General features: G+C 41.3%; 1 protein-coding gene across 2 annotated transcripts in view; it reads right to left on the reverse strand.

Moving 5' to 3' along the window:
• Positions 1-25,240, reverse strand: part of LOC144772185 (GLIPR1-like protein 1) — a 417,152-nt gene that overhangs the window by 164,288 nt on the left and 227,624 nt on the right. For both annotated transcript variants that reach the window (XM_078656318.1, XM_078656325.1), the window contains exon 4: positions 21,566-21,648. In XM_078656318.1, coding sequence (XP_078512444.1) covers positions 21,566-21,648 — 83 coding nt within the window. The remainder of the gene's footprint in view (positions 1-21,565; positions 21,649-25,240) is intronic.

A 25,240-nucleotide genomic window follows, 5' to 3' on the forward strand; every position in this document is an offset into this window, starting at 1 on the left:
GTGGTCGTTGGCTGTTCTTTCAACTGTATGTTGCTCAGGTCTTTTCTTGTTTTGTTTAAGTCCTGCAAAATAGCCAAACGGTCTTTGACATCAAAGCTTTTTTCTGTTACCACTGACGTCTGACTATCAAGGTCAGAGATCAACATCCTAGTTCCGAATAATAATTCGTACGGACTGAATCCCTTCAGAGAATTTCTTGGCAAGTTATTTAGACTACGTTGGACACTTATTAGATGTTTGACCCACCCAGCTCCCGAACCTAATATCCTTTCTATTATAGATTGCTTTCTGTCTTGGTTTTTTCTTTACACCATCCCATACCCTCAGGAAGGAAGTGAGAAGATTCCCGCTGGGCTGTGCTCATTTGCCCATTCTTTCCCCCCCCCAGGCTGGATTGCCTGAGAAAAAGAAAAAAATGGTCGAACGTAGCATGCTCTTAGCGTATATGCCATTTAGACTCGCAAATCTTGTATAACAGTCCGGACGTCAGCCGAGTGCTGTGGATCTACATTATAAGTGGGAACTAGCCTGTATATGTTAATCGCAAGCCATTCTTTTTAGTGGTGATGTTATCTGCCTTGATACGACGAGGTATTAAACTGCTTCTCTCCCCACTGCGATCTCTGTTGCAGTTTGGGCAGTTTTTTACAAACATGGTGTAGTGCAGGCTCATGCCTGGCCACCAGTACCGTGATTGTAATTCTTCCAGAGAATCTTTTAATTTAAGGTGTCTGAGACCCTCGCCCATGTGTGCGTCTGCGATTAACAAGTTTCTCCTGTCCATGTTTGGAATCACTCTATCCCCCACTCCAGGGATTCGAGCAAAAGGAATGGAGTTTGCATCTATGATGTATGTGTAATTGAGTGGATAGTTGATCGGTAACGCCGAGCAGTCGCCTTTTGATGACGTTTTTACTGCCAGCAATGTTTCGCCGTCAATGTATTTTAATGTACGCTTTTTTCGATCTACGGGAGCCGGTTTACTGGCTGCCGCTGCGGCTGTTTCAGCCAATGAATTCCCTACAACGTGAACGCCATCACGCTGGTGACTCAGTGAGTGTGTCACGTGAGTCTTTGGTAGTTCTTTTTTCAAAAGAGCTACCTGTTCCCAGAGTAGTCTCTGCTTTATTGGTGCATCCGTGTCATCTTTGTAATCGTTCTGAATCCAGGTCTGCAAATCCTTGTTATATGCTTTGACGCAGAAATATGAATCTGACACTATAAGTGTCGGGAATTCGCGATCCGCATTATCTAGCGCCATTTTCAAAGCTAATATTTCAGTTTGTAGTTCTGAATTAGTTTCTACTGAGTGTGATTTTGTTAATAGAGGTCTTAGTTTACCTCCGTGCCACACTTCTTTTGTAATCTCACATGTGGGATTGTATGCATGTTCTCCCCAAACGGAGGGTTGAGCATGTCCGTCTGTATAGATTACACAGGCGTAATGTCGTAGAGGCAGAATGTCGATTGGCAGAGGATACGTCTTTTCATATTTTAGATTTTTCAATTCTTCTGGTTCTTAAAAGACTGTCAACCAGGCAATACTTGATAATTCATATCCTCCGTACTGGATTTTCAGATGGGCAATTCTGGATTTTTTGAAGTTGAATTTGTAACCCTCTGCAGCGAAACCAAGTATTATGGTGTTCACTCTTTTCAAGTGAGTCTCCAAGTCATCATCTGTTAAGTAAATGTCATCGACATAAGATAATGCTTCATCATCATATAGTTGTAGTAATTCTGTTACTCTCGCTGAGAATACCCCCGGGCTGTCCTTGTACCCCTGGGCTAACCGACAGAATTGTTTTTGAGTGCCATTTACTGAGAATGCAGTTAAATATCTGCTCTCTGGTGCTATGTTTTGACAAAAGAATCCATTGGAGATGTCCAAGGTTGTTTTGTATTTTTTGCGCACTATGTTATTCATTAGTGCAGCACTGTGTGAGTTTTGCACTGCAAAAGTTTTGCAACATGTGTTAAGGTGTCGGTAATCCAAAACTAGACGGTACGAATTGTCTGGTTTGGAGACCGGAAACAAAGGATTGTTCATTTGTGAGGTGCAAGTTTCAATCACCCCCTGGTATTCTAGCTGATCTAGTATTTCATTTACTTGTTTTTTAGCTTCTTGCTTAATTGGGTACTGCCTTTGTGCAGTTGGTTGTGATTTTAACTGGACTTTGTGAGGAGGAGAATCCTCATCCCATCCTACATGATTTTTATATAAAGCAGGTGCTAAGGCCACTGCCCACTTTCTAGCAAGTGTATATTTTTTATGAATCGGTATTTGATTCGAGAAGGCAGGCATAATTACTTCTTCGCCATGAGGGCACTCCCTGACAAACTCTGGTGGCCAGTCTTTTTCAGCTAAAAGGATGTCATAACCCTTTGAGAGGTTATCCCAAAATAGTCCCCTTATTTTCCTAGTCTTATCTCCCTCTATACGTAATGTTATCTCGTATATTTTGTGGGGCTTGCTAACTCTGGTATCTGCAGTTTCCACTTGAAGGTATTCATTCGTGTCCACTGTCTCCAGATGATCCATAAGGACTTTGCGAGCTATGCTCACCTCTGCTGCGCTGTCTAGCATTGTCTGAGCCCATTCTCCGTTTTTCAGTTGTGTCCTCAGTATTCTCGGCATTGTTAACTACCTTGATACTGGCTACCTTCTTTTTTGGAAATTGTGATTTCTTTTTCAGTTGAGCAGGTTCCTTGTCTTTGGACTTGGCGTGCTCTTCTGATCGTCCTCTTCTTTCCGATTTCTGCGAGGAATTCTGAAAAGATTGAGAGGGACGTGTATCAATGTCTTGATATCTATCAGGTTTTTTAATATTATCCCTATTTCTAAGGTTATATCTATTCCCAGAGGGTTCACTCTGAGGTGACCTTTGTCTCGGGTTTGGAGATTTCTCTCTTCGCCTAGGAGACCTTCCTCTGGACTGGAATTTCTTTTCTTTTGGATTGGATTGTTTGTTTCCATCCCAGTTCTTTTTTGGTGAATTATTATTATTATTAAAAAACATTTTTTCTGGACTTGTAGTCAGTTGCGGTTTTACTGGTATTCCACCTAGACTATCTCTGCCTAGTTCTTCATAGGATTTTTCTATGATTCTGGCAATTTCAGCTGGTTGGTCTGCTATATCTGTCTCTTTTAACCTCTGGCGGATCGCCACGTTTGCTGCTTCACCCTTTATGTTGGCTAGTAATATAGCCGAGACCTGCTTGAAGTCTTTTAGTAATTTCATACCAAGAGTTAAAGCAGGTTCTGGACCATATTCATCTTGAATTTGTTTTAGCACATCTGGTATTACCGAAATGGATGGAACACCGTGCGTTTTTGTGTAGATGGAAGCAAAGACTGTACCCCAAGTGTCACAGTCCTCAATGTGTGGTGCGATTCCCATTGGGAGACATATAGTCAGAATTCTGTGTTTTTCTAATGGGGTGGTGTCAGGAAACACCGCCTCTATTTGGGTAATTTTCTGTGCCAACCAGAATGGTATCTGTTCCCGTTTAGCTGGAACTTTACCTAGGCAGGATTGGATGTTCTGTGGTGTAATTTTATTTGTGTTCCCCTGGTGAGGGGTCAGCTGTGGAAGTTTAATCGCTGGCTGAATTGTTGAAGTCCGCATTACATACTGAACTAATTGTCTGTGAATTTTTAGTAGTTGTTTTAACTGTATTAACAGCTCTGCTGCAGGCATTCTTTCGATGTCTGGATATGGTGTGTATCCGGCTAAGACCGGCCACGTTGCTCCTGGTCTTCCTAAAGGACCGAGCCTTGTAATGTGATTATTATGTTTTAGGGCGCCATCAAATAAGAGCAAATGCTCTTGGAATTTGAGTGGTACTTCCACCTCCTCGAAAGGAGTGTACTCATTAGGAGGTTCCTCTACTTTGTAATAGTGGAAGTACTTTGTTATAGTATTAGCTGCTGGAAAATGTATCCATGTATAGTATACCTCTGTCTGCCGATATTCGTGTGCCTCGATTACGAATATGACTGTGCCACCTCTAGGTGTCAGTCCATTTTCTATAAGTTTTAAGGTTATAGATCTCCTTTTGGCGACCGGAATGAGTATTATATCCGCGTCTGCTGCTTGCATGGTAGCATCAGCATCTGCTATTTCAGTAGCTAATCTAGTAACCTCTCGTTCTTCATCGCTGTCCATTTTGCTGACAGGATGGTATTATGTTTATTTGCAGATCAGGTTTCTTTATGGAAACAGAGATTAGATGCACAATATTTTGGAACTGTTTTATCCTTCAACGTTGACTAGACCAAGAACCATACATAGGAGTTCCCTCCTGCGAGGTTTTGGAGGATATTATAACCTTTCACCCACTCCAGACGTCTTTGGAGTATTTGGGAAAAGGGGTCTGAGTGAGAAAGCACGACTGAGTTACTCTAAATGTCTTACGTTAGTTTTATCGCCCTTTCCAAACGCGTTGGGCGCCATGTAGTGTAGCTCCTATTTTCCCAATAGGCTCTGCGCATTGGAATAGTACCTACAGCAGTAAAGGCCTAGGCCAGACGTTAACTAGGTCTACTACTGTCGATACTAGACTTAATTTTTGGGTTTGCCAGCTAAGCTCAGAGTTCGCTAGAAACTTTCTCGAATGTTCAAGGAAGGATTAACTTCCCTGATTAGACAAGAAGGGATTTAGTTTCTGACAACCATAGAACATGACAACTTTGCTCTCCCCTAATCAAGAGTCAATCTCGAGAGTCGTGTGAGCACAAGGCAATTATTTTACTCAGTCAGTACGTGCATTCTTAGTCTCATCAGAATGTAGAGAAAAGGAAGAGACGGGCGTGTTCAATAAAAGGTGTTATTTATTGATCAGTCTCTTTTCTCGTACAAGAGAAATGGATCGATATTATTGCAATACTTATAGTTAAGTAAAGTGCATACGTTAAAAGCAATAGTACAAAATAATACTGTAAAAACATTGATATGGTTTCTGAGCCATATGATGTTTAAAATGATTAAAATATATTTACATACACATATACATTTGACTGAACGTGCTCAACTGGTGTTTCTAAATACGCCTACCCCGTGTACCTGACCTAAGTCTAATACGTGGGCGGGAATAGAAAGTTACAGTTTAAGTTAAGTTTGTTTTTGCCAAGTGAATAACTAAAGAATTCTCTAGGAGGGGTTATTCAGTTCTGTACCTGGAATTTAGGATGAATGAGGAATGGTATCTCTTTCTCTGCTCTCGATATTCCAGGCTGCCTGCGAGGGCTGCCCAGAAGCGCCGGTGCTGGGTCTCTCGGCTTGAGATAGCAGCGCGTCTCTCAGCGCGTCAGGAAGGCGGGGCTGCTGCCAGCGGGGTCTGCTTCTGCTCTCGGCTTCGGCAAGTATGGCTGCTCCGTCTTGTCACCACGCGTGTGTTTGCATAGGGCAAGGTTGGCAATATTTATACCTTAAAGGTGCCGGGATTGACGTAAGGATGGACATAGGTACGTCAATAAAGATGTCATACGACTTGCTCGTTAGCACATTCTTTACTAAAGTTCTCTGTGAAATCAAAACAATGGCCGCACGGATTATCCAGGTTGTCATAGGTTTGATTTGTTATGAGAACGTCGTATGCCTTATCAGGGGCTGGAGGAATGTCGCTTGTCTAATTAGATCTCAAGCGTTATGACCTAATCAGATAACACGTTCCTGTGCCGTAGTGTGACTGCGTCAGATAACGGTATCTGCATCATGGGGTTTTCTTGCCTCATGGGCTGACTGTTAGTTAACTAGCTAGTAAGTTTAACCAGAATAGGGTCAGGAATAGGGGGATCGATTCAGAACCTATAGAAATACACAACAGAATTAGAGGTTCTCTGTGCCATTCATGGTTGCAGTGGCTGGAGTACATACCTTTTGCTCTGCTAAAGAAATATTGGCGTGTGTGTCTGACACTGTTCTCAATCTCCCAATGCATTTGTAAAGGTGAGTAATGATTCATTTAATATAGATAGAGAGTTGTATACTCTATGGAGAATATTTGGAAGCATATTGTGGTTTTTTAATGTTGCTTTGTGTCATGCTTTTTGATAATGCTTGGTAAAAAGCATAGAGGAATTGTATTTTGTAAAATTGTGAAGTTTCAGTAGTGACATGGAATGCTTGTACATAGGACCTGTGCTGTGTTTCTTAAATGTGATGTCAAAAACGATTTTGGGGAAATGAATGTCTTTTACATTTTTGAGGAGGAATAAATAGTGTCTGCATGCTGAAAGAAATGCATTTGACCCTTTCACAATGATGTTACCTGTGTTAACTCAGTGTAGGAAGCACATTGAGTTTCTTTGCATAGAGGAATTGTATTTTGTAAAATTGTGAAGTTTTAGTAGTGACATGGAATGCTTGTACAAAGGACCTGTGCTGTGTTTCTTAAATGTGATGTCAAAAACGATTTTGGGGAAAATGAATGGCTTTTACATTTTTGAGAAGGAATAAATAGTGTCTGCATGATTAAAGAAATACATTTGAACCTTTTACAATGATGTCACCTGTGTTACCTCATACTAGGAAGTACATTGAGCTTCTTTGCTGTTGGTTTGTGTCATGTTTTTTGATAATTCTTGGTATGAATATTTGCAAGATAGGGGATTTGTATTTTGTGAAATTGTGAAGTTTCAGTAGTGACATGGAATGCTTGTACATAGGACCTGTGCTGTGTTTCTTAAATGTGATGACCGAACCACCGTCCCCCACCCCCACCCTCCGTGCCTGGACCCCGATCAGCACCGAAGACACCGTCCGCACGATGAACTCCATCCACTCCGGTCCTCCGACTGACCCCTGCCCTCACCACGTCTTCAACAAGGCCGACGCTGTCATCGCACCCCACCTGCGGGACATCATCAACACCTCCTTCGACACCGCTACCTTCCCGGAGAGCTGGAAGCACGCCAAACTCAGCGCTCTACTTAAGAAGCCATCAGCCGACCCCACCAACCTCAAGAACTACCGCCCCATCTCGTTGCTCCCGTTTCCTGCAAAAGTCATCGAGAAGACCGTCAACAAGCAGCTGGCCGCCTTCCTCGAGACGAACGGATCCCTCGACCTCTCGCAGTCTGGATTCCGAGCCAACCACAGCACCGAGACTGCCCTGATCGCAGCCACCGATGACATCCGAGCCCTGCTCGACAACGGAGAAACAGCGGCCCTCATCCTCCTAGACCTCTTCGCGGCCTTCGACACTGTCTGCCACCGCACCCTAGTGCAGCGCCTCAGCAACGTCGGAATCCAGGAGAAGGCACTGGAGTGGATCATCTCCTTCATAGCCGGAAGGACACAGAGAGTCCGCCTTCCCCCGTTCAGGTCAGAAGCCACCAAAGTCATCTGCGGCGTTCCTCAAGGCTCCTCGCTCAGCCCAACCCTCTTCAACGTCTACATGAGCCCCCTCGCAGCCATTGCATGCCAACACAACCTCAACATCATTGCCTACGCCGACGACACCCAGCTGATCCTCTCCCTCACCAACGACCCCATCGCCGCCAGAGCCAACCTACACGAAGGGATGACAGACGTAGCCAAGTGGATGAGGAACAGCCGCCTGAAACTGAACTCGGACAAGACGGAAGTCCTCATCTTGGGATCCTCACCCTCCGCCTGGAACGACTCCTGGTGGCCCCCCGCCCGGGGCAGCGCACCCAAACCAACAGACCACGCACGCAACTTGGGCTTCATCCTGGATTCCTCCCTCTCCATGACCAGACAAATCAACGCCGTCTCCTCGTCGTGCTTCAACATCCTGCGCATGCTACGTAAGATCTTCCGGTGGATCCCCACCGAGACCAGGAAGACGGTCACCCAGGCGCTCGTCACCAGCCGTCTGGACTACGGCAACTCCCTCTACGCCGGTACCACCGCCAAACTCCAGAAGAGACTCCAGCGGATCCAGAACGCCTCAGCACGACTCATCCAGGACATCTCCTGTCGCAGCCACATCTCCGGACACCTGAGAGACCTGCACTGGCTCCCGGTCAACAAGAGAATCACCTTCCGTCTCCTCACCCACGCACACAAAGCCCTGCACAACCAAGGCCCAGGACACCTCAACAGCCGCCTCAACTTCTACGCTCCCACACGCCAGCTTCGATCGACCGGCCACGCCCTCGCCACCGTCCCACGCATTCGAAGAGCCACAACAGGAGGAAGGTCCTTCTCCTACCTGGCCGCCAAGACTTGGAACTCCCTCCCGACCCACCTCCGCCTGACCCAGGACCACCTCGCCTTCAGGAAGCAGCTCAAGACCTGGCTGTTCAAGCAGTAGCGGACCCCCCCCTCCCCTAGCGCCTTGAAACCCTCCGGGTGAGTAGTGCGCTATATAAATGCCTTGATTGATTGATTGATTGATTTCTTAAATGTGATGTGAAAAACGATTTTGGGGAAAATGAGAATGCATGCTTAAAGAAATACATTTGACTCTTTCATAATGATGTTACCTGTGTTAACTCAGTGTAGGAAGCACATTGAGTTTCTTTGCATAGAGGAATTGTATTTTGTAAAATTGTGAAGTTACAGTAGTGACATGGAATGCTTGTACATAGGACCTGTGCTGTGTTTCTTAAATGTGATGTCAAAAACGATTTTAGGGAAAATAAATGGCTTTTACATTTTTGAGAAGGAATAAATAGTGTCTGCATGCTTAAAGAAATACATTTGACCCTTTCACAATGATGTTACTTGTGTTAACTCAGAGTAGGCAGCACATTGAGTTTCTTTGCTGTTGGTTTGTGTCATGTTTTTTGAGAATGGTTGAATTTCAGTAGTGAAATTGAATGCTTGTACATAGGACCTGTGCTGTGTTTCTTAAATGTGATGTGAAAAACGATTTTGGGGGAAATGAATGGCTTTTACATTTTTGAGAAGGAATAAATAGTGTCTGCATGATTAAAGAAATACATTTGAACCTTTTACAATGATGTCACCTGTGTTACCTCATACTAGGAAGTACATTGAGCTTCTTTGCTGTTGGTTTGTGTCATGTTTTATGATAATTCTTGGTATGAATATTTGCAAGATGGGGGATTTGTATTTTGTGAAATTGTGAAGTTTCAGTAGTGACATGGAATGCTTGTACATAGGACCTGTGCTGTGTTTCTTAAATGTGATGTGAAAAACGATTTTGGGGAAAATGAATGGCTTTTACATTTTTGAGAAGGAATAAATAGTGTCTGCATGATTACATAAATATATTTGAATCTTTCACAATAATGTCACCTGTGTTACCTCAGATTAGGAAGTAGATTGTGCAGATGAGGTGAGGCATGTCCAGAGGGACAGAGGAGGTGAGGCCTGTGTTCAAGACTGTAGTGGGAGAGAGGCCTTTCCTGGGGAGCGTAGGTGGTGAGGCCTGTGTCTAAGAGTGCAGTGGACTAGCCTTCATGAAGCCTATCCCCCACTGCACTCTTAGACACTGGTGTCACCTTCTTTGTACCCGTGGACAGACCTCTCTTCCACTACACTCTTCAATACAGGCCTCACCTCTTCTGCACCCCTAGACAATCCTCACCTCATCTGCAACCCTGAATAGACTTCAACTAATCTGCATCCTTAGACAGGCCTCAGCTTATTTACACCCTTGGACATGCGTCACCTCATCTGCACCCAGTTACCATCAATTATACTCAATACATTGAGGCCTGTCCATAGGACACAGATGAGGTAAGGCTTGTCCAAGGGTCAGAGGAGGTCAGTCCTCTCCACTGTACTCATGGACACTGAATGCTTGTACATAGGACCTGCACTGTGTGTCTAAAATGTTATTTAAAAAAACGATTTTGGGGCAAATCAATGACTTTTAGATTTTTGAGAAGGAATAAATAGTGTCTGCATGATTAAATAAATATATTTCAACTTTTCACAATGATGTCACCTGCGTTATGTCAGATTAGGAAGTAGATTGTGCAGATGAGGTGAGGCATGTCCAGAGGTACAGAGGAGGTGAGGCCTGTGTTCAAGACTGTAGTGGGAGAGAGGCCTTTCCTGGGAAGCATAGGTGGTGAAGCTAGTGTGTAAGTGGACTAGACTTCATGAAGGCTATCCCCCACTGCACTCTTAGACACAGGTCTCACCTTCTTTGTACCTGTGGACAGACCTCTCTTCCACTACACTCTTCAATACAGGCTTCACCTCCTCTGCACCCCTGGACAACCGTCACCTCATCTGCAACCCTGAATAGACCGTTTGCTTTTTCTCATTGCTTTGTTGTTTGGTAATAGTGGTCTATAATGTGCTATTTTTTTCTTTACCACAGATTGAAATCAAGATTTCAAGAGTAAGGAAATATGCCCTCAAGGCAGAGGAGAAGGAAAGATGATAAGCGGAAAAAATCAAAAACAGCAACGGAATTACAGCACTCTTCTACAACAAATACTTCAAAAAACAGGAAAAAAGCTCCTGGTAAGACAACTAAGTCTTTCTTACGGAACATATGTAGATCAAAAAAAAATGTTGGACAGAATGTAGAAAAAGAGAAGGAGAGAGCAAATTTGAAAAGGAAGGAGAGGCCCTCAAACAATGTTACTACTGGAGCAGGAGAGAATAATATGTATAGGAATAGAAGGCAGAATCAGTTTAGAGACATTCGTAAACGAATGTTTCGCAATAGGGTGGTTTTAAATTTGTTAAAAAACATTAGGAAAGGTAAACAGAGAGCTGCTTTTTATAAGAAAAAGAAAAATGTAGAGAAGATTGTTGATCAGGCTTTTGAAGTTAAGAAAAAAATATTTATTTTAATAATCAATAGAATTAGGACACTTAACAAGACAATTGATGTTTTCAAATCAAACAGTAGATGGAAAAGAGTAAATAATCGGACTAATTTTTGTAAAGTTTTTTCAGGAGAATGGATGCACAGTTCAAGTTGTGAGCCATTTTTTAATGAGGAGAGTTACTTCCAGGAGAATGATTTAGTGCATGCAGTTGACACCAGTGGTCGAGCATATGAGGTGAAAGACGGTTGTCCGATTGAAAAAGAGAAACTTGTGCCTAGAGAACCAGAAGAGGTGTTAACTGATGAAGTTTTAGGGAGACGTACTAAGGGTCCAGTGTACACTTGGAAGTGTAGTAGTATTTGTAGTGTGCGACAGGAATCAATTGATTTGTTTTGTAATTTCTTACGTACATATAGTAAGAAAAGTCTAAAACAGAAAATGAAGATGTTGCAAGACTTAGATCCTTGCAGAGTGAGAGAAAACACAGGTTTGCAAGGGCATTCACTGGCTTGTCTTTCTAGAAAAGTCTGTCAGTGTTTTTCATCAATTTAGGATGTTAGCAGTGCATCATAACAAAATGAGGAAATTAGTGAGAAGGTTGTATTATGCAAAAAGTCCAGCACTTCAGCTTAAACAATTAAACAGTGCTCTTTTGCATGGAACTGATTTAGATGTGAAGAAGATTTGTAAAGAAATTGAGATGTTATTTTGGTGAAAAAGAGGACAGTGTAGAAATTGACACAGAAATTCAAGGTAATGTGGAAGACAATGTACAGATTTTAAGTACAGAAAAGTTTGACCAGGAAATTACCAGGTTTAAGGTGAAATCAAGTGAAAGGCCGAATTTTATTTGTGTGTGTTGTCGACGAACTCATTATAAGCATCAAACTAGATTAGTTGATTTATACGTAAAAAGTGAAAAGATAAATAATTATGAGTGGAAGGATTTTGCAACTTATTTGTGGGTGGAGAATTGTTTTGATTTGAGTTCTGATCAGCGTATTTGTAAATAATGTTATCATACATTAAATCAAAACAGAATGCCTGCTAGAGCTGTTCATAATAATCTGGAGTTGGTAGACATTCCTCCTGAAGTGATGGATTTAAATACATATGAGTCTATTTTGATTCAATGTGTCCATCCTTTTCAGGCTATTGTTCGCATGGAGCCTAAGATAGGGAAATTGCCTCCTTCAGATTTACAGAGAGGATTAAGGGAAAGAGTTGTTTATTTGCCTCTAGATTTCAAGAAAAATATTGATACCATTGGTGTAGAGAAAGTGGAAGAGGAACCTCTGGTTATTCTAGTTAATGGGGTTCCGACAAAGAGTAAGAAAATCTGGCAAGATTTAGTGGATGTTAGGAAAGTCAAAAAGGCAACGTTGTATTTGGTCAAAAACAATGAGTACTACAAACATGTATGTGTTGAAGCAGAGGAAACAGCTGCAGATGAAGACAGTGATTGTTCAGCTGGCCAAATTGAAAAAGTTGATGTGTCTAGAAGTGAAGAAATATATGAACATTATACTGTTCATCCTTTGCATTCCAAAGAAGTGATGGGGAATGCAATTGACTTGTTTCAAATGAAAGCAGCAAAAGGAAGTCCCATTAGTGTTTGGGAAGAAAGTTTGGAAGCTTGTTGTTTTCCACATTTATTTCCAACAGGTCGAGGTGGACGATATGACGATCGACCACTTCAAATTCCTGCATCTGAATATCGAACTGTAAGATTATATGCTGAAGATCCAAGGTTTCGTCAATGCATTCCTTATTTGTTTCATCTACTGTATGAAAGTGACTTGTCTGGGCTTTCTTATGCAGTGAACCATATACTGAAAAGTGGAGCACATCTGCAAAATGTTTCGGCGAGGGACTTTATGGAGAAAGTCAATCTGCAAGACAATATTTTGGAATCTCATCTAATCAATCTCATGGCATGTCAGCGTGGTACAAACGAGTATTGGTACCGTCGTCATGGGGAATTGAAATGTATGCTAAGAAACTTAGGAACTCCTACATGGCTCCTCACTCTTAGCTGTGCCGAGTATGCATGGGACGACTTACTTCAATTTCTACGAGAGGCAAATGCAAATATACAAAATATAGAATTCAAAACTGCTGGAGAACTGTGTTCTTTGGATCCAGTGAATGTATGCAGATATTTCAATCATAGATTTGAAGCTATGATGTCTTTTATTACCAACAAAAAAAATCCTCCCCTTGGAGAGGTTTTGGATTTCTTTTGGAGAAAGGAGTATCAAGCGAGAGGTGCTCCTCACATACATATTTTGTTGTGGATTAAAGATGCCCCCCAGTTTGGAACAGATTCGGATGAGAAAGTGATGAGGTTCATTGAAGAGTATTCAACATGTGCGGTTCCGAAAAGTACCGAAGAAAACAGTTTAAGGCAACAAGTTTTATGCTTTCAATCCCATCGTTGTGGAAAGTACTGTCGTCGAAAATTCAGAAACAAAGACAAGTTCTATACAAAATGTCGTTTCGCGTTTCCACGACCAGTGATTTCTAAAGGAAGAGTAAATAATTTGATGTCTTCTCTGCGACATACTGTGACGAGGAAATCACCAAAAATTACATACAATTTAAAAAGAAACGAAGAGTTCAAGTGCATCAACGACTACAACCCAGTGATTTTGTCCATGCGGAATGCTAACATGGATATTCAGTTTGTTGCTGACAACTCTATTGCTGTGGCTCGATATGTGACGTCTTACATCACAAAAAAAGAAAAGACAGAACTGAAGGAAATGTGGGAGGACATTTCACATGAAAAGAGTTACAGTTACAGTCTGAAGATGTTGTCACATCGAGAAATTTGGAGCATATGAATGTTCTGATCGATTGTCATCAGCAAACCTTTATGCCAAATCTAGAACCATCATTTGGGTGAGTCTAGGTCTTGCTGCAACACGAAACCGAGTTTTGAAATCTGTACAAGAAATAGAGTATTTGGCGGAGAAAGAACCAGAAAGTACAGATATTTTGAAGACAAACATGTTGGATACATACTATCCAAATAGAAGTCCTTACCTTGAGAACGCTTGTTTCTATGAAGTTCTGCAAAGATATATTTATAAGAGGAACATCAGAGAAGATATCGATAATGGAATATATGCTGTCATTGGGTGTGAAGGATGTCTAGTTAAGCAGAGAAAAGGCCATTTGATTATTCATCGAAAATTGAGTTGCGAAAATCCAGAAAAAGGGAATTTTACTATTGAGCTCTTTTGCAACTCTTTAAGCCATGGCGTACAGAAGAGGAACTACTTGGAGATTTTCTCTGTTACGAAGATTCTTTTAATGCAACCAAGGATACCATAGAATATCCTGTTTTTCCAAATTATCTGCAAATGTTGAACGGAGAAATAGAGCAAGAAGCCACAATTGCTGTAGAGATTGCTAGAGACAGTTCTCAAGACAGTCAGAGTTCTACTTCATTGAGTCAGGATCCACTAGGAGGACCAATTATCCAAAATGAAGCTGACACTGCCATGGATGAGGTGGAAAGAGCTATGGAACAAGCTCAAGATGATGTAGTTAACTTAGAAGATTTGGTGAAACAACTAAACCTTGAGCAGAAACAGATATATGACGAAGTCACAGAACAGGTTGAACATGGATTCAGTCATGAGAAAAAAGAGTGCTCATGTACATCATTTAAGCCTGTCCAACTGTACATGAGTGGAGAAGCGGGAACTGGAAAAAGTTTTCTGATTAAAGCAATTGCAACTTATCTGCAGAAAAGGACTGAATCACCGCTGTCTTGTGTTGTTACCGCTCCAACTGGGCTGGCAGCACATAATATTAAAGGGATTACTTTACATCGTTTACTGATGCTGCCAGTGGAGCATGATAACAAATTGCAATACCACAAGCTATCTGGAGATGCATGTTCCGAAGTTTCCAGAGTCCTGAAGAAAATGAAACTTCTTATCATTGATAAAGTAAGCATGGTCTCAAATCTAATGCTTGCTTTTGTGCATTTGAGAATGCAAGAAATTCTTAGAACAGAGTATGATGTGTTATTTGGAGGGAAACACATTATTGTTTTTGGAGATCTACTGCAGTTGACTCCAGTGAAAGGACAACCAGTGTTTAAAATGGTCACGCATGAAGATACCAGGAACTGCCTAGGAAGCATTGGAAACGTTAATATATGGTTAAATTTCAAATATGCAGAACTACTCCAAAATATGCGGCAGGCAAAGGATGAAGATTATAAAAATATTCTACAAGATGTAAGAATCGGAAAAGTAAGTCAGCATGGGAAAGAAGCTTTACATGGACGATTAATTTCAAATTTGTACCCAAATGAAAACATTCTTCCAGAGAATATTTTTAAGAAAATTAACGAGAAAAAATCTGGCATATGTTTGATGCCAACTCTGAAAGCATGTTCCATGTTCAACAACAAAATGTTAAAGTTAGAAAATGAAGAGATAGTGAAACTGGAAGCTATAGATAAAATAGAGCATATGGGAGCAACAATTATTTTGTCAGAAAATTTGAAATCAAAATTGGATTCATTAGAGAAGACTATATCTAAAACTGCTGGTTTTGAAAAGACTTTGAATGTGTGTTTAAATTGTCGTATCATTTTGAGAAGGAATTTAAATGTTGAAAGAGGTCTGGTAAATGGAGCAATGGGTCATGTTGTTGGTTTTGTGAATTACTAAAATAGAGATGGTATTGAAATTTTAAAAATTCAATTTGATGGCATTGACGAAATAGAACAAATTTGTCGTTGTTCAGCTAGATTTTTGCTTGTGAAAGACTTATATGTTCGCCGAAAACAGTTTCCTGTTTGTTTGGCATATGCGGTGACAATTCATAAATCTCAAGGTTTAAGTGTAGATAGTGCTTTGGTGAACATTGGAAGTTATGTGTTTAAAGAGGGTATGGCATATGTGGCATTATCACGAGTCAGAACTTTATCAGGATTGTACTTGATTGAGTGTGATGAAACAAAGATTTGTGCTGATCTAGATTGTGTTAAAGAATACAATAGGTTAAGAAGAGAGTATGCTCCATATTTGTCTCAATATCCTCTGTTTGAAAAACGTGTGGTAGGCCGAAAAAGAAGAAATGAGAATAATTGCAGTGATGTAGTAGCAAAAAGACAAAAAGTAGATGAAACTGTAATTGTAAGTAGAAAGAAAAAGGATTCTGTTGAAGATGTTGTTGGATTTGAGTTTGAAAACAGTTCTGGTGTCAACTGCTATGCTAATGTAGTGGTTAATGTTTTTTTTTTCTTCAAAATTTACAAGAACAGATTGTTGAAAATCGGGATCAAACATTCTGCTGTTTATTGAATTCTGTGTTTGAGAAATGTAGCAGTGATAGAGCAAAAATAGAAAGTGTTTCAGAAATTCGAAATCTTCTAGACATATGTTCTGGTCAAAATCAATTTTCACAGAATATTCAGCAGGATTGTCAGGAATTTTTAATGTATATGTTTGATGTTTTGGAAGATGAAGGTGTAGATATAAAAAATCTTTTTTGCCTTTCTTATCAATGGCAGCATGACTGCGACAACTGTAGTTTATCAAGTAGTACTACAATAGACACTGAAAGATTTATATATTTGACTTTACCAGACTGCAAATCAGTGTCTTTTAATAATCTAGTTAAAGCAGCTGATCACAATATGGTGTGTACCCAATGTAAGTCTGCAATGCTGTCCACATTATTTTTACAAACTTATGGTAAATATGTGATTTTAATGTTCCAACAATGTAGACCTGATGGAAGTAAATTGTCAACTTCTATTAAAAATGTTGTGGCTTCTCAGTTATCAATTTCAGGAACAACCTTTGCAACTGTAGCTATTATTTATCATGACGGTCCTTCAACAACATCAGGGCATTACACATGCTATTTAAAAAGTCGTACAGGTTGGACCCACTGTAATGACACTCATTTGACTTTCAAACAACGTTTGCCTTTTGACTTAAAAAATTCATAGCTAGTGTTTTTAGAACCAAAATTTAAGTAAAGGTAATTGGCCTATGAAGACGGGAGCAGTTAATAAAGGTTAGTTTGCTGTTTAAAATTATATTCTGAGTAAAAGTGATCAAGATAATATAAAAAATTGAGTTGTCATATAGGTACTGTAAGTGGATCTCATAGTAAGTGATATCAGTATTATAGGAAATGATGAACATGAGTGAGTCAGAGATGGAATTCGAAAATTTAAATATTGTGAAAATGTTGTTTGAGCCTTTCTTTCAGAACGTCGGAAAAACAATAATTTTAGAGTTTGTTTTAACTAATTTGAAAATATACTGATACATCTGACACTATTTGGCCTTAAGGAATGGTGAAGGAATGAGCAAAGAGTTATGACTGAACAGAAGGAGTATATGAAAATAATGAAAATATTTCAGATGTTCTTCGAGCTTTTCTTCTAGAAAGTCGATGAAATGGAATTTTTAGAGAACAGCAGAGTACTTTCCAACAAAAAGGACCTTCATGATATACTATTTGGCCTAAAGGAAAAGTAAGTGAATCAAAGATTAGTGTACATTTGTTATTTTTAAGTTTAGATGGTTTTTTTTAAAACACAATCTTTTTGATTGTGTTTTTTTCCCCGCTGTCATATGATGAGTAGTTTGAACTCACTTTTTTAAGTGAAATTCAATATATTCTGAGAACAGCAAAAATAAACTATGTAACATGTTGTACAAGTTAATCTATAGTTTGTATTCTGTAATTTAAAATTGTATTCCCATTGTCTCACACTCACTTTCCTTTTTCCACCCTCTTTCAGCTCTTCTTACTCACTTATAATGTCTTTCTTTCACTCTCTTTCAACCCCGTTCTTTTACTCCACTTCTTTCACACCCCCTCATTCTCATTTCAACTGTCTGCATCCCCTCTCTCCCTTGCATAACTATTCAGCTTTCAGTCTGTCTGCTTTACTTTCCTTTTCCGTGTTTTCCTCCTTTGCTCTTTTAGTAATTCCTCTTGACTCACTCACCAGTATTGTCGCACTCTATCACTATAAATCACCCACTCTCCCTTGCTTATATTTGTTTCCTCCTTTCTTTTGACCTCTTCTCTCTATTTTCCGTTCACTACCTCTATGTCCTCAGTCCCTCACTCTCCTTGTGTTATGTTGACTTGTGTTTATCTACCTTCTATCATTTCTCTTACAACAACTTCACTGCTCCTCTCTCATCGTTCTTCAACCTATTTCTTTTAGTCCGGTTCCATTACTACCCCTCATTTCCTATCTTTCAGTGTCCTTCTCTTTACTTTCATCACCGAATCACTTTCTCTCAGTACCACTGCTTTAGTCCTCTTCTCCTCTCTTTCCTTCTTTTGCTCCCTTACTCATTTTTCTTTCCTCACTCACTGTATTCCACTTCACTCAGTCCTTCCCTTAGTCTCTCTGTGTACTAACTTCCTCACTCCTTTTCCCTCAATCCTTCTATATTATCCTCTCTCCCTTCATCCCTTCACTCTATGACTCTCCTTCACTTACTCTCAGTTATCTTCCATTCCTCATTCTTCTAAATGAATCCTTAATTAGACTCATTTCCCTCTCAGTCATTATCTTTTTACTTACTCCTGTTTCCTGATTTAGTTTTGCTAACTCACATTCTTTTAGTATCTTTCTTACCTTCAGTTCATTTTTCTCTTCTTCTCTTCCTTTCTGTCAGTGAATCTATATGCCTTACTCTTAGTAATTTGCTCTCCTTCTATTTCTTTTTCCCTCTTTTTGTCCTTCTACCTTACTTTATTTCTAAATACACTGTTATGATTTTTAACCTCTTCATTTGTATCTTTTATTTTAAAATACATATTTTACTAATTATAACTTATTTTTTCTTCTCTCTTTACAGATACAAAATGTAGTAAAAAAATGTAATTAAAGTTACATTTATTATATGGTAAGTGTGACAAAAAAATGTAGTTTGTCATGACCCTTTGCTTTAACCTCACTACTATTTTCTCAACCTACCTCACTCCTGTTTCTTTACTCTGCTTCTCTCACTTATTCATATTCTCCATGTTTAATACCCTTTCCCTATTTCCCCTCCCACATTCAACTTCTTTCAGTCCCCATTCTTTACTTCCCTTAGCCTCTGTTCCCTTCCTTTGCTCCCTCACTCATTCTCTTTCCCTTAATCATTTATTTCACTCCTACACACATACCTCCCCCCAACACACACACACATCTCTGACATACACCCCACACACACACCACACACACCTCACACACACACACACAGCCACACACACACTCCTCACACACACACACCCACACACACACACACACTCCACACACATACCCCCCACACTCACACACCCTCCACACATATCTTACACACCCACACCTCCACCCACACCCAAACACCCCACACACTCACACCCAGACACACACACGTTACACCCCCATACCCCCACCTATACCCACTCACTCTCTATAAGTCACCCACACTGCCTTACTTACCTTTCTTTCCTGTTTCACTCACACCCTTTCAGTCACTGTTTCCTTTACTCTCTCTCTCTCTTTTCTCTTTGTCACTCCCCATGTCTACCCTAATTCAGTTTTTTCACCCTCTTTCACCCCTCTTTACTTACACTCACTGCTCCTTTCTCGCCCTCCCTCACCGTTGTTCATTTATCCCGGTTCCAACACTACCCTTCTTTCCCCATTCTTTACTGTCCTTCCTTTTTCTTTCAACACCCACTCACATTCTACCAGTACCTCTACTTTACTCTTCTTCGCCTCTCTTCCCTAATTTCGCTCCCTTATTCATTTTCCTTTTCTCAATAACCTTCTCTGTTTTTTACTATGTAATAAACAATCCCTCTGTGTTGCTCCCTCTAGCTCTCTTTCTCTTAACATTACTCTCTCTTTGTTCTTCCCTCATGCTCACTCCTTCATAAAAAAATGTTTTTCTTTTTTTTTTGGTGCGCGCCCCGGTGCGCGTACCCCAAGGAAAAAAGAATGACAGAGATTCTTTAAAAATATAGGTTTATTTTTATAAATTAAAGGTAGTTCTAAAAAGAACTGTTTTTTTATTCTTTTTGTTGTTTTATATTTTTTTATTGTTTTTTTGAACATTTTTCTACTTTTTTTGGCTTTTCTGAACACTTTTATATTTTTTTTGTATTTTTATGGGGAGAAACAAAAAACAGGGAATTGTAAACGGCTCAACTGGAGAAAAAAAAATCAGGAAAAAATTAGGGTTTTTTGGGGCAATTGTGGTTGTCACCAGCAAGAACTATGAGCTTTACGCTCTGCTCACCATAGCTGATGGTCTTACCACAAAAAATACAAGTGACCCTGAATTCACCAAACCGTGGTTGTATGATTGGCATCGTCTCCCTTGTGTCTGGTCCCGATGGAGTGGGTTGCTTTCTTTTGGAGGTGCTGGGTGAAGATTGGGGAAGGTTACTGGCCATTTCTCTCATCTCTGCAGCAGCATAGTTGTTGGGATGCTTGCGCTGCATATGCCTAATCATGGTGTAATTACCAAATGAATATTTCCTATTAGGGTTCCCCCTTGAAAGTTCCATGCCACAGATTCGGCAAGTCACCTTTGGCGCATTCACTTTTTTCTTGCCCTCTGGGATGGAAAAAAACTCCCATACAATATGTTCCTTTGGCCTATATGGGGTATTGTCTTCTGGGAGGAATGTCCTTCTCCCCTCCTCGTCCTCCTCCTCCTCTTCTTCTTCTTGACCACCAATGTGATGTTGTGGTGGTCCTCTTGGTGGTGGTGGTGGTGGTGCAGATGCTCCAGCTGCTGCTGCTACTGTAGCCATTTTAAAGTAGAAAAGATAAGAGACAGATCTCCAAACAGGTCTTCCTCAGTCAAAGGACTAAGTCAGAATAAGGAAAAAAGTGGGGGCTTTCATCATTTGCAAAAACAAAACTGTTCTGGACCAATGAAAAGTGTTATTTTCAAGCCACATGATGTGAGTTTTCATCATTTGGAAACCAAAACTGATCTGCACCAATGAAAAGTGTTATTTTTAGATCACATGACCCGACGCGCTTACGCTACGCGCCCCGGGGCGCGCCCGGGGGCGCGTAGCGTAAGCGCGTCAGGACGTTGCGCGATCGTATGCGCTCGCGTGCTTCCTTGTGCGCTTACGCAGTGCGTCATATGACGCATCACGCGGCTACGCGATACGTCACGATGTTGTTTTCGTTCGCGGCAATAGCGCTAACGGGACGCTCACCGGTACGCACCCAGGGGCGCGCCGTAGCACTGCGCTTACCCGTGAGCGCATCGGTACGCGCCCCGGGAGCGCTCCGGGGCAAAAAATAAAAATAAAAAAAATTACATAATTATACAATATAAAATTCGTTATAAAATTTTTACTTTTTATACCTATAGAGATTTGCTATTAAAAACCATTGAAATTCACTGAAAAAAACCATAGGTTTCACACCAGTTATAGTTAGGAATTAGCATTTAAAAAACCTATTAAATTCACTGAAAAACCCATAGGTTTCACACCTGTTATAGTTAGCTGGAAGTTTTACTCGCATAAAACCATTGAAATTCCCACGTTATAGTTAGTTGGACTCACTATAACTTGCGCGTGCAATGCACTGCTGATGACGTCACATATTACATCACTCATGACATGGTCAGTGACATTATTGTGAAGACCATAAATGAATGTTTATTACTTTGTTTCAGATGCATATGTTACATACCCCAAGTAGTCCTACATTAGCCAATAAAGCAGTTAAATTACTTATAAAATATATGCAAATTCGAAACTATTCTTTTCTAGGTCAGCTTAAACTCCCTTGAAAAGTGCAATTTTAGAATTCCTTTTAGGACTTACGGCACAAATTGTCCACACATTCGTCTTCTGGGCATCCGCTACATGGCTCTCCTAATTCAAAAGGTCTTTCACCTTGAACTGCACTGCAAGGAATAAGTGGCACTAAATTATGATCCGATGAGATCTCAAACCCTTACCTATATGATAACAAAATAGTACATTATATTCTTTAGAAAAAAATACACGATAAGTAGGAATTGTGCAATTACTTCACTCACTAAAATATTACCTGGATCCGTACATATCTTACACAGCTCATTTAGAAGCAGCCCTCCTATACAATTGCTTAGATGACTTCTAGTAAGCTCTTTTCAGGATCCACCACCAATGGTCTTAAATTGTATCAGTGTAGTCTGTTCAAAATAGTTCAGCAGTGTCAAGTGGATTTCAAAGTGAAGAAATTAAGTAATTACTGGTTATCTTCATCACTCCAAGTATACATTTCCCTCATCCCAATTCTTACTTGAGACGTTCAGCCTCGCTAGATAGAGTACCCAAATACAAATAACTGGAACAAAGGCTTTTCTTTCACATTGACTAGTCCTTCTTTCCTATACAAAATTTAGGGAAAAAACGAAAAAAGAAGGAGTCCAAAAGGAGTCATAATAAGGAAGCATCAGTCTTAAGGCACAAATCTTCTTTGTGTACGCCGCCAAATATGATCCCTAAAGAAGTTCTTACTTTCAAACAAACAGTGCTATCTGCCATTAAAGGTCTTGAAAATAATAAAGAATATGTTAAGCAAAACATCACAGTAGACCAAAGTGACACTCTCATTCAGCTACAAAAAGATTATACAGTAGTAATTAAGCATGCTGACAAAGGTAGAGCCATTGTGCTATGGGCAGCAGAACAATATAACAAGCATTTACAATGCAATGGTTTCGCCTTTGCAAAAGTTAGAGCTATTGGCATTGCCCATGACATTATTTTTATTTATGTTTTTTTTTAAAAACATAAATAAATGGCATTGTCATTTACAATGCCAATAGCAGGGCAGGAGAGCAAGCACAAGCAACGAGGGGGCAGGACAGCAAGCACAAGCAATGAGGAGGGGGGGGACAGCAAGCACGAGCAACGGGGGGCAGGGGAGCAAGCACAACCAGGGGGCAGGGAAGCAAGCACAGCCAGGGGGCAGGGAAGCAAGCACAGCCAGGGGGCAGGGAAGCAAGCACAGCTAGGAGGCAGGGAAGCAAGCACAGGACGGGCTGCAACTCTGCCTGGGCTGCCGCCATTCTCACTGCCTGCATCTGTTGGTACACCTGAGTGAGACCATTGTAGAAAAGACGTAGTAAATCCAGGTAAATCCAAGTAAAATTCAAGGTCTATTGAACTGCAGCACAGTACTTCTACTCTCCAAGTTACAGGTCCTTTTTTTCAACTCCTATGCATTTCAGTTCATAACAATTCTAAATGGAATCCATCACACAGTGTGCATGTGCAGCTATGAAGAAAGATTCTATTTAAAAGGGAAATATGTACAGGGATGGAATATTGTATTAAAAGGGAAATATCTACAAATAAGAATACAACAACCATACTTAATACATGCCTCCACTGACACACTTGAGTGAGACAACCCTGAATGCATGAATCCACTGTCATATCAAATCTTTGAGTAAATCAGCTATAGACGGATCCTAACTTGAACAGACCCCTGGGGTAGCCAGATGCTGTGATTGACATGTGAAAGCAATAAGATATGGCAGATTTAGTGAGACTGGCAGCCTGCATTGTACCTGCAATCGTCCTCGCATGCTGCACACACAGGCTCCCTGAAGCCAGGGTTCATTCCTCCAGTCTGTGGTATACATCCACAGAAATGTACATTCAGATGACAGTCGCGACAACCTCTCTCATTAACTGTTCAAAAAGATTACTTGTCACTTGAAGCAACTGTGGAGTGGAAGGCAACATATCGGTGTGGCATTTCACATTACTGGCAAATAAGCCTGTAAACCATGTGAAACATACTAAACGAACACCAACTGCATCAAAAGCGGTGCCTGCTTCCAGGAGTCAGTGGTTTGGCATCAAGACACCACCTGGTACCAATCATTTTATGCAAACACCCTTTCGACACATCCGAATAAACTTCGACCATTATAAAGCAAGGATTATAAAGCAAGGAGAGAGTGCTTCACAGCTCACACATCATAACACATACAAAAAAAAAGAGTCCAGATAGATAGAGACACAGCGTAAAGGCAGATTGAGAGATAGACTAGAAGGTTGGACAAGCATGCAGGTAGATGGGTAAACATAAGAAACAGAGAGACAGGCAGATATAAAGGCACACAATTGACATGCTGGCATATAGGTAGTTAGGGAAATAAGGAGGGACAGAGGCAGTCAGAAAATAGTCAGACAGGGAAAGAAGTAGGCCATAGGAAGACAGACAGACAGACAGATGGAGACAGAGGGACATGGAGACGGGAACGAAGACAGACACAAGGAGAGAGGGACTGGCAGGTAAACATGCAGCTATATATACAGGTAAGGAGACAAGCAGGTATGTAGGCTAGCACTTCAGTTAAATATACCGACAGACAGCCAAGTACGATGCATCTAGATAGACAGACAGACAAGCAGACTTAAAGGCAACTAGACAGGAAAAACATATTGGCATATATGTAGGTAATGCAGCGGGCAGGTAGAAAGACACGTAGCCCTTAGTCAGCCAGGCAGTGAGTTAGACAGACAGAAGGACAGACACACTCAATCTACAGAGTAAGCTATGGGCAGACAGGTACACAGAACACCGACAGATTGCACCCTGCGCCCAGCTCCTCGTGTAAGTGCCTTATAAACACTGAAGCCCGAGCGATGACGTTGTGACAGGCCAGAGCTGCACTCGGACCCTGCGATGTACACATCTCAGCCACCACTCGCACACACTGGAAACAGGGCGGGGCCACTTAGTTAACAATGATTTCCCATCTGTTCGTCATTTACAGCATAGGCTAAGCGCAAGACTCCCAACCAAATTCGATTAGTCGTGCGAGGCAGAAAATACTCGATAGACTACCCCCCACTGTGACCAGAAGCAGCAGCAGACTAGGAGCACAGCCGGCGACTGCACAATACTATCCTCCGTGCATACTCCGACCCCCAACCTGGCCCACTCGGAGGACACATCCCCTGTCCAGAAAACAGTGACCAAACACAGCCCCGGGGCAGAATCATCACGACTGGAACCCATGGTGCACTATGACCCCCCCCACCATTCCTGAATACAATGTGTGTTATTGAACCTCAGTGCACACCCTTTCCCTCAGTGCTTACTGAGTGCTCACGGCCGACCTTCCCTCAGAACACATTTCTGCCCTGGGCACCTACTGTAAACCCCTTTGTGTAAATAGGAAAATGGTCCTCGTGGCACACACCCTGAGTGCACAATGCACCCGTCAGGTGAGCGACATCAAAGCAATGAGGCATCTAGATATCCACCCTCCACTCTATGAGCTCTTGGCGCACACTCTGGTCTTCAATGCGCACTTGGGCCAGAGCTGCCCTCAGTACACGCTCTGCCTCCGGCCTAAGCTCGGCCGGGAGCCGGGCCTGAAGAACCCAGCACGGAGCAGGTGGGTGCAGCAGTACAGTGGGAAGGAAATGAGTGCACGGGGGAGAGAAGAGGAGGGGAAAACACTGCACGAAACCTGCAGAGAGCGAGAG

Source organism: Lissotriton helveticus, chromosome 1_1 (genome assembly GCF_964261635.1).
Source record: "Lissotriton helveticus chromosome 1_1, aLisHel1.1, whole genome shotgun sequence".
In the NCBI taxonomy this organism is placed as follows: domain Eukaryota; kingdom Metazoa; phylum Chordata; class Amphibia; order Caudata; family Salamandridae; genus Lissotriton; species Lissotriton helveticus.